This window comes from Pleuronectes platessa, chromosome 11 (genome assembly GCF_947347685.1).
Source record: "Pleuronectes platessa chromosome 11, fPlePla1.1, whole genome shotgun sequence".
Classification (NCBI taxonomy): Eukaryota; Metazoa; Chordata; class Actinopteri; order Pleuronectiformes; family Pleuronectidae; genus Pleuronectes; species Pleuronectes platessa.
The window spans coordinates 20389869-20404489 of NC_070636.1; the positions used below are offsets into that span (position 1 = coordinate 20389869).

Here is a 14621-nt window from a genome sequence, read left to right on the forward strand (position 1 = left end):
CTCTCTTTCTACTCTCCCTCTATCTCGCCCTCTACCCCCAATTTATCTCTCTCTCTCCGTCACTCTCCCCCTCTCCATCTCTCTCTCTCTTCCCCTCTCCCTCCCTCCCTCCCTCTCCCTGTCCACTTCAAAGCTTGAGACACTTGACATTGAGCTGAGACCACAGTTGTTGTCCTTGGTGCCACGCGCTGAGCTCCTCTGTGCCCATCATCATGCCTCGAGGATTTCTGGTGAAGAGGACCCGGCGGTGCTCAGCCTCCTACCGGCCCCGACACAAGACCACATCTGGACCGTATGACGGCGACGGGAGCAGCAGCAACAACACAGAAGCGACCAGAGTTCCGGCGAAGGAGAACTACGTGTTGCATGTCTCCCCGTTTGACCGGACAGATGGAATGCTCCCGGTGTTCCGCGAGGACCCCGCCGGTGGCAGAGAGGCGTGGAGCCCGCACGTGGAGTCCGCGCTGGAGGCTGAGGCGGACCGGCGTGCGCAGTTACCGGAGACCGAGGAGCAGGTGAGCGAGGTGGACGTTTTAACTCCGGACGGTCCCGACTTCTCCTGCTTCTTCCCGCCTCCTCCACCTCCACGCGACCTGTCGTTACCGGTGTCCTGCAGCGCCGTGAAACCGGTCGGCACGAGGATGCTGGAGCGGCACGAGGACCCAGAGAAGCTGCCGGTGCTCCCCGGCAGGTGCCTGACATCGTCATCCTCCTGCCCGGGATCGGAGTTACCGGAGCTGCCGTTCCTGGTGAGCTCCACACCGGCTTCTATAGAGCGGCTCCTCGCGGGAGGCAGCAGCCGCCACCACGCACCACCCTACGGTACCTCTGACCCGAGCATGACCCACGTGCACCTGTTCCCGCCGATGACGTTAATGAACCCGGAGCAGCAACATGCGGAGAGGAAACGCTCGTTACTCGAACCGGATCAGCGCGTGAGACACAGCAAACAGTCCGCCGGTAACCAAACAAAGAAACCCAAAGTGAACCGGAGGCTGAACTTCGAGGATGAGGTCACGACCTCTCCGGTGCTGGGTCTGCGGATCAAGAAGGAGAGTCCGGAGATGAGGAGGCAGCGGGAGAAGTCGTGCGTGTCCACCGGGAACCATCCGCTCCGGGAGTTCATCTGCCAGCTGTGTAAGGAGGAGTACTCGGACCCGTTCTCCCTCGCGCAGCACAAGTGCTCCCGCATCGTGCGCGTGGAGTACCGGTGTCCCGAGTGCGACAAGGTCTTCAGCTGCCCCGCCAACCTGGCCTCTCACCGCCGGTGGCACAAACCGCGTCCGGTGAACAACCAGGGAGCAGAGACCCCCACCAACAACAAGAGCCAGCCGCTAAAGGAGGCGCGCGGGCTCCTCCAGCACGAGCGGCCGCCGGTAGAGATGGAGGGTAAAGAGAACGAGCTGCTGCGCGTCCACGCCAATCAGCACCACCGGGCACCAGACAGCTCCCGAATCAGGCGAGAACAGTCCCTGCTCCTGCTGCGCGCTCGCTCCCGGGACAGCCCCGACACCGACAGCCTCCCGCCGCCTCCTCACTACGACTCCTCCCCGCCCCGGTACCGGCTCCCGGGGGAAAGCCGCCTGGAGCTGCAGCAGCAGGTGAGAGCGGCGGACAGTCCCCCGCCCAGCCTGCTGCTGCTCAACGGAAACCCGGAGGAGCAGCAACCGCCGTCTCTCTCACACCCGCACTTACCGTTCGTCCAGTCGTTACCGGAGGAGGAGGTGTACGAGTGCCGGTACTGCGGGAAGAAGTTCCGGCGGCAGGCTTACCTCAAGAAACACCTGGCCGCGCACGAGGCGACAGCGCAAGCGCCCCCGCCCCCGCCCCCTACCGCGTACGGTCAGGCCCGCGACAGCAGCCAGGTGTTCCTGTGTCACCTGTGCGGCGCGCGCTTCCCGTCGGTAGAAATCCGGGACAAGCATCATCTGTGGCACGCGATGAGGGACGAGTTACTGGCTGGAGGAGGAGGAGGGGTGTTCCGCGCGCACCGAGAGGAGATCGGCACCGAGGAGTGTGATCAGCAGCAGCAGCAGATATTCACGTGCAAACACTGTCCGTCCACGTTCTTCAGCTCACCGGGGCTCACGAGACACATCAACAAGTCTCACCCCACCGAGAACCGGCAGGTGATGCTGCTGCAGATGACCGTGAGACCTTAGAGACTCACACCGAAGTCAACAAGACTGTTCGGGACAATAACGAGTAACCGCGGTTAGTAGTGATATATTTAACTCTGGTTCTGTAGAGGCCTGTTTGCTTCAGTTGTGTTTGTCAGACAACAAGTGTATCAGGTGTGTAACAGGATGAGGACCGGGATCCCCGATTATTGAGCAACATGACGTGTAAGCTGTTTAACTACGGTCTGTGATGATGTCACACATGGTCCACGGCCGTGACGCCACATAATTAAATGTAACGGTGCTGAAACTGACCCCAAACCTCTGTCCGTGGTGCTGAAACCATGTCAGAAAACACACGTCAACCAGCAGGATTTTATTACTATTATCATATGTGAAGGATCTTGTTTTTAATTTCATTGACTAGACATCTGAGCATAATCCGAAAACAATAAAATAAAATAAAAGCACGATTATTATGGCATTTTAAAGTAGAGGGACAAGAACATATCCTTTATCATTAAATCTTTTAGGAAAGAATTCAGGATTTAATTAGTTGTTATAGGGGTTAAAATCAATCACACAATCATGACAGACATTGTTCTTATTTCTAATCTGTACACTAGATGATGAACTCTCTTATCATCTTCATATTAAACCTGCACTCTATGAAGAATGTTACACGTATATACTGTTCTCTCCACTCACGAGATGTTTAAACTCACGTTAAGCTAATTTCTGTGGCAAAGTAATCAGATTACACTGATGTTTTGCAGCAGCGCAATGGGTTACGTTACTGACCGGTATTATGTGTCTCACAGAGTTAGACCATAATACCTGTAATCACATTTAAAAAGTGACCATCCTCCACCTGCGATCAATGTCCCGACTCTAGTTTGAGGACAATTTCATGTACAGCAAAAGAACAGTAACATAAAAAGAGAAAATAGTCGATCATCTGACCATAATATGCCTTTTATAGTAAATGTGTCAGTTTACTTTTCAGCTATAAAATATTTTCATACGGAAATGGAACATGTAATGTTAGTACTGCTCGTTAAAATGTCCTGTGTTTAATGATGATAAGTTACTGTTCAGATATCTGCTAAATGCCTTCAAGATGCTAAAAATGTTATTGTAATGCTGAAGAGCCTATAGAGGACTATTTTGATATGTGGGGAGTTGAATGTGAAATCTATTGTTAGCTATTATCAATAAATGGTAACACATGATCAATGTCCGACTGTTTTGAAGATGAATACACACACACACACACACACACACACACACACACACACACACACACACACACACACACACACACACACACACACACACACACACACACACACACACACACACACACACACACACACACACACACACACACACACACACATTATATGTAAATAAATATGACTGTGCAGCAGTTGGGTGGTGCAAGTCTTTTATTGTTAAATTCCATCACTGTACATCCACGCTCTCCGTGTGTCTGGACAGACATCAACCGTTTACATACTACATGTTTGACAGTAGCACATGGAGGAGTATGTATGTGCAAGCGTGCAAGCGTGCACGTGTGCTGTGGTACAGCTGTAACATGGTCAACACAGGCAGTTGGTACTGAACTGGTGTCATGCACGATGTAGAAGTCAGTAGTCACATACAACAGCCTCGTTCCCAAACTGACTAACAGTTGAACCCGTATCAATCGCAGCCTTCACCTATTTATCTACATCAGGCACACACGTTCCAAACTGTTATTAATGGAGAGAAATGTTATGGCAAAACCAACAGGGAGAAGACATTTTTAACCTCTTCAATGAAGACATCAGATTTGGGCCAGAGAGAATATTTCTACCCTAACAACCTGAGTCACAGAGTCCCAGGAGAGCTGATATGAGCTTTTTGATTATGCTGCCAGACTTTGGCTAACGCAGGTTATCTTTTTCGTTTGGTTGCAGCTAATCAGGTTTATTTTTGAAAAAAAACAAAAAAAACATGCACATCCGAGTTTAGTACAGTTGAAGATATTTTCCGATTCATGCCAAACATGAGATCCTCAGGAGTATTTACAATGTGAAAAACTGATTTGAAGTCTGACATTTCCCCGTTGTGCTCAGAGGACGTTGAAGCATCATCAGGACTCTCTGTATTTTACAATAAAGGAGTGTAAATAACCAGGGCGTTGTACTGCTATGTGGTTTAGGTGGAGGGGTCAGAGCCTGGGATATGATCACGTGAACAGGTTCAGGTTGTTTACAGGATGTGACCAAACAAACTGGGACACATCCACGACATGTACAGATCAGTCCCGGCGTACCACTGCTCAATCACTCAACAGACCAACACAACGGGGCTTCAACCTCAGCAATATCAACTGTAACATACAATAATTTAAAAGGGAGGACTTTTAAACTATTCGATCTCAGCTGACTTCCAATATCCACACACAAAGTAACACAACATAAATTTGACCTCAAATTCTTTTTTTTCTGAAAGTTAACAGTTTCAACCCCCATAGAGGGGGTCACAAAAAATCTTTTTACAATCCCTTTCTTCTCTACAGAGACACTATGGCTGAAATAATAATAATAATAATAATAATAATAAAAACGAAAACAGTAACAGAAAATACAGCTGTGGATACACGTTCTTCAAGCAGTGAAATAAAATGAAAAAACTTACATCTATATTTTCATATACAGAACTTCATGTACATGGTTCCTTTTTCTCAGGGATCAGGATATGGAAAAGCAAAACAAGCCCTCATGTTAATTTAATGGAGGAACAGTCAGTCCTAATAAATCCACTAAAACCTCATTTTTACAGGGAACGCTTCAACATTTCAATTCTGCTAATCTAACTTGTCATTTTTTTTAAGTTGAGTGGAATTGATGGAGTGCTTAAAAAAGAAAGTTAAATACATGAAAATATCTATGTAGTGTTAGTTTAAATTTCTGGATTGTGATAACATGCTGATCCCTGAACTGGACCTGGGGACAAGTCTAAATATAAGAGACGACAGAAAGATTCTACGTGAGGACACTTTGACACGCTCTCTCTCTCTCTGCTTCCCCTCTTTGGCTGTTTATCTACAGTATCGCTGTATTGCAGATTTTGATTTTCGTCCTTTTCCGTCCTTAAAATGCCTCAACAGAAAAACACTGGGCCTCAGTAACTCAAGTGTGAAAGAAGCATAAATACTAATGAACACTTCTCTCACTGGTATTTATCAGGTGAGACGTGGCCTTAAATGCCCCAGTTTATTATAATAAGTACATGCGATGTAAAAGTAACTCATTTTGGAGAAAGAAATTCATCCATTCATTCAAATTCATTTAATTGTTCTTCAGTCTGGCTGTGGTGTCGAGGTCAGACATATCAACTGTGAAGTATTTGAGCCACAACGAGTTTAACTTTTAATTTCCGAAAGGAGTGCAAACTGGCTTTTAACTACTGACGCATATAATCTAGTGTAGTGTCAACTTATTTTAAGCAGATATGTGGTCTGAGGTTAAACCAGGTTTTGACAGCTATTCTCCCAGAACAGTAAAGAGTATACACATAAAGCCTCCTCACTCTGTACATATAGATAATCATATATCTATTATGTATATATATATATGTATATACACACACACATATTATACAAACACACTCACACAAATATATATATATGTACTTGAACAAGGAAAGAGAAGCTGTGATTCCATTGCATCAGACAACAGAGCGACTAAAAATACAGCAAAATTCTGGTTTGGAGCAAAACACAGTTTACAGTCAATTAAAAAATAAAAATAAAATAAATGTAATGAACGTCAGTGCTTTTCCACATTTTACAGCATGAGCCAGAAATAAGTAGCAGGTGTTTGCTGTTTAATGAGCTTTCTCTAGAAAATGCCTTTGTCTCCTTTATGAAGAACAAATCATCACTCCATCCCTACTACTCTTCTCACAGTAACTCTGTTCTCTCTCCAGTCAGAGAAAGGTTTGTGCCACTTTCAGTCTCTAAGTTCAGAGGAGCTCTGCTGCTGAATGCAAACAGAAAAATAGTTTTGGCCAGAGAGCGCTACGTCCACAAGATGTATTTTTAGTTGTTGTTAACAAATGAACAAGGTTCTATTTACATTTTGCGAGGACTGAATAGAAAGCTACCGCTGCCTTTTATCTTTTAAGGCCTGATGCTGCACAGAGAACAAAAATAGACTTTTATCTGGCTTTCTCCATGCAACTCTCCACCGTCATCCCTCGTTTCTATTTTCATTTATCAAAACTCATAGTTCTGTCGGTATAGTACAAATATACAAGTTCCCCACAGTAACTACAAAACACAGAGACTGAGGAGACTCTGCTCTTTGTTCATGGTTCAGTACATGTGCTCTCCAAAGACAGTGCTTAATGTGGCACAAATTAGACTTTTGCAATCTTTAACATGGCACAGATTATGAAATAATACTGCTGTGTACAGGCTGCTTGCTGCAGCTCTCGTTCAAATGTTGGCGGTTTTTGCGCGAGCGAAGCTGAGAATAAGCTGTGAGCAATTTAAAAATAAGGTTACAGTATTGTGAAGTCCACGAAATATCAAAATCTACATTGTGTTTTGTTCAGAGTACAACTGTGCGACAGAGCGTTTTGTTCACTCAGGGTCAGTGGCTGATCAGAACAGCCTCATACTGGAGGTGAGAGGATGAGTCCAAATCTTTTGACACGCGTGGTGTTTCTGTTGTTTTCTGCCTCAACACTGCCCAACATTTTTCCTGTTGAAAATAATATATATTCGAATTTAGCCAAGAGAACATTTAACATTTGTGACAGTCTTAACTACTTTAAGTGCAATGATTGACCAAAAATTCCTCTTGAATAAACCTTGTAAGGGTAGGAGGTGGAAAACCCCCCAGTGTTTGTTGTCCAGCATTATACAAAGTAACCTGGATACATCAAGTCTTATTGGCCGATCCAGAGGAGCGTCGCAGCTTCATGGACATGCGGCTCTTGCTAGTCCGAGGAGACATGGGGGACGCTGAGTCGCTCCCGGCCTCCCCAAGAGCCGGACTTTCTCCCCGAAGAATCTCGAGGCAGGAGCCTGGTGAGGAGGAGGTGGAAGGGTGAGGAGAGGTGAAGAGGATGGATTGATGGGGGAATGGAGGGAGAAAGGAGAGGAGGGAGGAGGTAAATAACAGGAGAAAAGGATAATGGGACAAACTGAAAATCACATAATGCCCCATGATGTTCTACTGTGCCAGGCAGCAAAGACTCAAAGACTCCTACAGTGACAAACACAGTGCAGACAGACAGACAGGCAGGCAGACAGACAGGCAGAGACAGACAGACAGACAGACAGACAGACCTAAAGATCATCTACTGTAAAACATTTTTTATAATTTTAATTTAGAATAATGCAGACTTTTTCTTTTCCTTGCAAGGCCCCTGAGACTGAATTTAAAATAAAAAAACGACATGAATAAACCTGCCAACAAAAATTATATTATTTTATAGAACACCCTACTTTTGCTAAATATATCTGCAGTGGAGGCAACACATGAAAGCTTAGAAGATTCAAATAACTCACTGTTGATACAACAGTGTTACCGATGACATCTTGAGAATAGAGTCAAAACTAAAAATAATATTACTAGAAAATCTGTAAATTTATGATAATATAGTAAATAATTTAAGGAAATACTTCATCTTTTGGGACTTCAGCATCACATTACCTTAAGAATCAGGATTCTGAAAAGATTGCGTAAGAGTATTATTTGGAAGACGTTGCCTCTCATACGGAGGAGGAAATGTTTGGTCGTGGTCAAATGTGATTGATCATTCTCAATCTCAATCAAGATTTTGAGACCAGAGGGCAGACTGAGTGGACGGGTTCTCCTTGCTTCTTATTTCCTGACATGTTTCCCTTTTTTCCCCTCATACTATTCTGACTTTACTTTCATTTGACTTGGTTCTTGTAATATTATGACTTTATTCTCATAATCTTACTACTTTATTCATGTAATATAACAACATTATTCTCAAAATCTCATTAATTATTTGTCTTCAGTATGGCCCTCATACTTCAATGCAGTAACACCATCAGGTTAACTGGTTTATAGACAAATACTTATCCTACATCCCATTACATTTTAAAGGCAGCACCTACATGACTTTACAGCTCCTATTAACCAGATGTTAGTCAAGTTCTTTTAACTAATAGAAATGCAGCTAGTAAGCATGCTTCATATTGAAATTATGTAGTACTTTAAAGATGAACTGTCGGGAAACTAGACCAGAAAACTAGACTAGGGCCAAGTAGTTTTCTATCTATGAAGCATACCATTCACAGCTAGCATGAAGGACCTTCTGTGTGAGCCCTTTCCCCTTCACCTTGAGCAGGTTAAAGCTGTCTAGTGGTTTAGGGACCATTAGACACATATCACTATGCTCCTCTGGAAAGAGGAGGAAAGGGAGGGAAATATAGAGGAAAGGAAAGCAAGGCACAAGATGAGACGATGAAATAATAGGAAAAGAAAGGAGAGGACGGACAGGAACAAAAAGAGATGAGAAGAAAGCAAGGGAGGTACAAAAATAATGAAATGCCAGAAAGGAGGAGATGTGTAAAAGTAGAGAAAGGGAGAAAATGAGCAGGAAATAAACAGGAAGGAGAGAGATAATGGAGAAGACGGAGGGTGTATAAGAGCGACAGGATGAAGGAGCAGTTCAGGAGAGCGGAGGAGGGACCGGTGAGAGAGAAAAAAGAAAATGGAAAAAAATGAATCAGAAAAATGATAAGTTGCCACAAACAATGAAAACAATTGACAGAGTGGAAATACAGAAAAGATACGCTGACCCACAAAGACACACATGCTTCACAACACAAACATATGATGACACAAAGAACCTTTTAAATACATTATTTCTATCTTTCATTTAGTTTATTCTCTGCTTTACAGGACTGATTTCAAGAGCAAAGATACAAGACAAAACAAGACAATTATGTGTCTGTTTGTGTGTATCTGAGGACTTACATTGCTTACCCATCTTTTATTTTGTGTGTGTGTGTGCGTGTGTGTGTGTGTGTGAGCAAGTGTTACAATGCCATATCACCAAAACCAGGAAGAGAGGAGCACACAGAAGGTTAGAGGTCAATGTGACATTGCAGGTAAACGGAACAAACAGAAGAATTATTGTGTGAGTCATGTTGTTATAAAAAAGGATTTCTCACTCTCACCAGGCCTCTGAGCGTAGTTTGGTATCTGCTTTTGTCACAATTTGTCTATTTCTTTCTAAAACTGAAGCTTGGAAAAATGGTTTCCAAACCAAGAAATAAAGAAGCTTGAAGAAGAATTTTTATAATTTATGTTGATGCCTAAGTATGTTTCTTTGAGTCTCAATGTTTTTGGCCCCTGTATATATTCTTCAGCTGTGTGCATCATGTAGCTGTTTGTGGCCACTGAGCTTAATGTGAACAGAATACCTTGTGATTAACCCGCAAATAATTATCGGCCAATTCTGCAGTTCCCCTCAGCTCTGTAAAGCATTTTACTGTCCTTTAGCTAATTGTGTTGGTTTTATAGTCAGAAACTCTGCAGTTGTTTGTGTGCTGGAAACCTTCACGTAGAAATAGAGTTGGTGGAAAAAGGCCCCTTGTTGTTTGCAATCTGATAAATCGAGTGAGGGTGTCACCTGGTGACGCATGGGAGAACTTGGCTGTATTAAGCACTGAAACTGTTATTCTGTGTTAAATGATTGAATTAGGTCTTATTTATTATATGATTTTGTAAGGTAAATTATTTAGAGTTTAGCACATAATATTACTTAATAATTGTAGTTATCTTAAGTATAATTTAAACTCATTTCGAATTTACCTAAGCAATAAAAACTGCATTCTTATTGTCAAAACTCGTTTAGTCCTTTTTTGTTGGTCGTTTTTTTCTTGAAAGAAAAAAACATCAGCTCCGGCCCCGTTTAGGCCCCGTCAGCATTTCGAAAGTATTGATTGATTGAAAATCCAGACGATAGCCAACCCTAAGCAGGCAGCTGTTTTCAGAGTAAAAGCTCTAACGACACACTGTATACGACCAACCTGTCGTCAAACAGCACACATATAAAGTCAGAGACGACCAGGTGAATATACTGGAGCACTAAGAAGCTAAAGCGTCAGATACTTGGGAGCTAATAAGAGTCCAAAACAGAGCTAAAGGAAGAGTTGGATTACTCAGGTGAACATAAACAAGAGTCCAAATAAAAGAGGATCTGTTCAATAGACTTTTTGTCAATATGCTGTGTTCTCAGTGGGCTGTGATTGGCTGCGTTCACTGCCAGCTCTTTAACATCCCTTGTGGGCCCATGCAGTTACATCAATTGAAACGACAATTGAGAACAAGAGCCACATTACCTTAATTAACTGAGCAGGAGGGGCACAGGAAGAAGATTATATTTTCTTTTTGAAGTTCAATCAAGAGATCGAGCTAAAGTTTAAGATTTCATCTTACCAAACTACACTCACAGAGGAGCTGGAAATGACAAGTCCTTTTGAATAGTAAGCGAAGACTGCTATAAACATGCAGACCTGCTTAAAGTGTAGAGGACACAGAGGAAGAAACATACAGAGATAAACACAACGTGGTGGAAGAATCAGAGGACAGAGTAGGTTAGGCTGAAATGTCAGTAGGCAGAGCCAATCAAAACAGGGCACGTCAATCATATGACAAGGCTTACCTTTTAACTATTGGCAAGTGAGACAATACGATCTAAAGGAGGGGGGGAACAAAAGGAAAAAAAAAGAAGAAAAAAAGAAACAACCAAAAAAAATGTAAAATGAAAAACACAAAAAAGGAAACAAATGAAAAAAATAAATAAATGAAAAAAATAAAAATAAAAACAGACAGAGAGAAGAATGTTTGATCATTGTGCTGTTAAGGGAGGGGAACCTGTCAGTTAATAGAGAGAGAGAGAGAGAGAGAGAGAGAGAGAGAGAGAGAGAGAGAGAGAGAGAGAGAGAGAGAGAGAGAGAGAGAGAGAGAGAGAGAGAGGAGGTTGCAGTAATTTGAGCGGGCTTAATTTCAGAGCACAGGATTATTATCATTTTAATTATTTCTGTATTATTAAAAAAAATCTGAATTCTGAACATGTTTTGCACACTAGGACAAATGGATATATATAGAAATATCATATGACTAAGAAAATAACTGGTTGCTCCTGTGTTCTGAAAAGGTGTTTGGGGCTGAACAACACACCACAACCACCCACAGATGTGACACGAGCTTCTACATTAACATTTAGGGAATTCAAAAACTGTATCAGGTTGTGTTGGATGTCATTCAGCCTCAAAGACGGATGATTATTCCCACAAAATTATTAATATTATTTTGTAACACAACAGCTGGTGTATGAGCAAGTATGAGTTGGCAAAGAAAAACAAGAGTGATCAATAATAGATATAGACAAACAAATACAGAATCTGAACATTAGCTAGGTTTACACCCAGGGTCTTCTCTGCCAGAGAAAGACTGAGGTGCTGTGTCTCAGCGTTTTAAGCTGAATGAGCAATTCAAGGCATTTAGCTGACATGTCAGATCGAATGTAGAAACATAGTAAAATACAGCGAGGGAAGCTGGCAACAGGGAGGACCTGGCAATCAACAGTGAGAGTTTGGATCAACATTTGTCATCGCCAAGCTTATCACACAGCTGAAGCTGCTGATTGGTTACTTCACTGCACCATGTGCCAGCTGAGCTTAATACATGCATCAACACATATTTGGACCAGGGGGATATTATTGTACATATTAGGAATATATGACTAATGGAGCCTATTCTACAACCAACTACTGAACTAATAGGAGTTTTGAACATGGCTTGAAGTTGAACAAAGTTTTTCACTCATTACATCTGTTTCTGATGAAAACTGGTGGCCAAAGCATTTTTAATATAAAAAACACTGTTCCAAAATGTAGTAGAGAGCTTCTTTTGTTACCATAACTTAACTAACTTAGAGTTAACTGACTTAAGTTAACCAGAGACTTGTCGGACTTTTCCACTTTTTCATATGGATTGCTACATTCAAACATGATATATCTTAAATTATAGTTTACTGTTTAATATGCTACAAAAGTTCAAGTTCAAAAATAATATCACACTTATGTCAACATGTTAAATCTTATGTGGATAATTTCACTTAATCCAGATAAGGGTTGAAAAGGGGCGAATTTTTTTGGAAACTTTCCATGAGAAGCTAAGCTCGGGAACTGTGAAAATGTTCACCCTTTTTTTGTGCAAAAGTTAGTGTATAATAAGGGACTTAGATGTAGTTGGAAACAGGACTAGGCCAGCCTAGCTCAGCAGGACCCTGGATACAGCTAGCTGGGAACATTGTTTGTCAGAAACGTTAACCTCTGACTTTCTGTTGTATTTGAACGTCTTTGTCGTTACCTAGCATATTGATTACTGAAGCCATGTTCATTTTAATATAAAGTTTATTTGTATACAGTAGGCTAAATTTTTACAGCATTGAGAGTAGGATGTATTTATGTCCACACAAAAATAAACCATCACCTCGATTACTCGCGCTGTTGGGGTCCATCAAAAAAGCGTTAGTTGGGCGACTTATCGAAAATAAAAGTAATTAGCGCATATTAAAGGCTGAGCAATAGAAACGCCTATTTTAAAGACATATGGAATGCAGCACATGCTGTGTTTCTTATCGAAGGATGTAGCTAGCTATTGTAAACCAAATTGACAGAATTAATGGATTTGTGTTTTATTTTTCTCTCAACCCGACATGATCAAATGCGTCAAATGAAAGTCCGAAGTCCTCTTGTCCGAGAAAGCACACTGTATCCATTATGGATTGACAACGCAAACAGGTACCGTATTTATAGTCCACCGGAACAAAATTGTCTAGCTGGCAAGTGGCTAAAGTTAGCATAAGGAAATCAATTATGTTATTCAACATTCATGTTTTTTGTTGTTCAATGAAAGAATCCATTTAAGTTCTATTCACAAGTGGATTTAAAAATTTGTATTAGAAACGTTTGCATGAATGTCTGCTTAAGACAAAACATTTTTTTTATATTTATGTCTGTATGTAAGGTAAATACAGCTAGTATAAATTACCCCAAAATTTCCAGAAAGTTTCAAATTTTGAATATTCCCAAAATGTTCACCCTACTAGTTCTCTGACAAGGTCTGGATTGGAAATATACGGAAACACTAAACCTTGAATATTATTTAAATTTTTAAGTGGCTCAGATGTTATAAAGGTTGGTTTCGTTAACTTGGTTAATTGCCCAGCCCTACTGTAAGTAAAATAAAAGGCGAGAAATGGCCACAGAGTTTATCCGCAGTTTGACTTTCACACATGCACAACACAGCATGAGAATCTCTGCAAAGACATGTTCACATTTTTGCGTGCACATTTTTACATGCACAGCTCAGTGCATGCCTGAAAGCTGCTCAAGTGTTGCCAATTTTGTCTTCTTTCAAATATGGTAAAGTTAATGATTGAAATCAATGTGAAATAGAAAACTTTTAATAAATCAGTTTCATTTTAAGTTAATTTAGCAATTTCAAATGAAGAATCCCTGGAATCCAGACAGTACCTAAATCTTCAACCTTCAACCTATCCATGTTTTATTCCTTTTTGCTGTAGGAGTATGACCTATTAAGAAAATGTGTGGCTTGTATCTGGAAATGTAATTATTGTAAATGACTGCCATATGAATTAACTGGATTAGAAGTGAGTCCATTAAACCAGCGTAAATCAACCTATCCAGAAACAATACCGATCAGTATGCATCCATGAAACGTGACAGGTTACATGAGAGAGTCATTCGTCAGAGTTTAACTGTGTCTGCCTGCATCTCCACAGCTGATCAGATGTCAGACAATTCCTAAGAGACGCTTTGGAGACAGAGCTCCACATCAGACTGTGAGTGCCCAGTGTGTGTCAATGGGGGAGTGCGTGTCTGTGTGTGGGGCCTCTCTGTAGTTAAAATATGCTAGAGGACATTTCAATATTGGGAAGGCAGATTTATCACAATACAAGTTAAAGCGAAAGAAAGTCAGCATAGTTAAGTGTCACTTAACATACTTGCGTTTAAAAAATAAATAAATTATAACGCATATAAGTAAACAGACAACCCCCCTGTCGTAAGCAGCTTCAGAGTTGCTTTATCCACCCACTCTGTGAATGCCTGCCACAGAGGCTTTGACTGACAAGTATATTCGTTGGTGTTGTTTTTGTAAATGTGTCTGGTGGGGAAGGATCAGGTGTTACCTGTGTCAGATGGCAGGTGATTGCAGGGAGCAGGACTGTACACTCGGGCGGCGTAATCCTCAAACGTGGTCGGCTCCTGGTGGTGCTGCACGATGGTTTCTAGGTACCGAGCGCGCTCCTCATAGCTTGGGTCAAAGGTCAAGGCCAAACAGTAATAAAGACTCAAATACCAACAGGTTATAGGAAGCTAAGAGAATGATAGAATTGAGTTCAAGACGGGGATAAAAACCCTGC

General features: G+C 42.0%; 2 protein-coding genes across 6 annotated transcripts in view; one reads left to right on the plus strand and one right to left on the minus strand.

Annotated features, from left to right (window-relative positions):
- Nucleotides 1-212: 212 nt before the first annotated feature.
- LOC128451366 (insulinoma-associated protein 2) lies at nucleotides 213-2162 on the plus strand. Its single transcript, XM_053435164.1, has one exon. The coding sequence runs from the start codon at nucleotides 213-215 to the stop codon at nucleotides 2160-2162; it is 1950 nt and encodes a 649-aa protein (XP_053291139.1).
- A 1388-nt stretch (nucleotides 2163-3550) lies between these two features.
- The window catches only part of ralgapa1 (Ral GTPase activating protein catalytic subunit alpha 1), a 73292-nt gene continuing 62221 nt past the window's right edge, over nucleotides 3551-14621 (minus strand). For 4 of the 5 annotated variants that reach the window (XM_053434445.1, XM_053434446.1, XM_053434449.1 and 1 more), the window contains 2 exons: nucleotides 14388-14512; nucleotides 3551-7206 (listed from right to left, as the gene is read on the minus strand). In XM_053434445.1, coding sequence (XP_053290420.1) covers nucleotides 7061-7206; nucleotides 14388-14512 — 271 coding nt within the window. In that variant the 3' untranslated portion in view covers nucleotides 3551-7060. Of the gene's footprint in view, nucleotides 7207-10829; nucleotides 10862-14387; nucleotides 14513-14621 lie in introns of all 5 variants that reach the window. The other variant, XM_053434447.1, reaches the window with a different exon arrangement.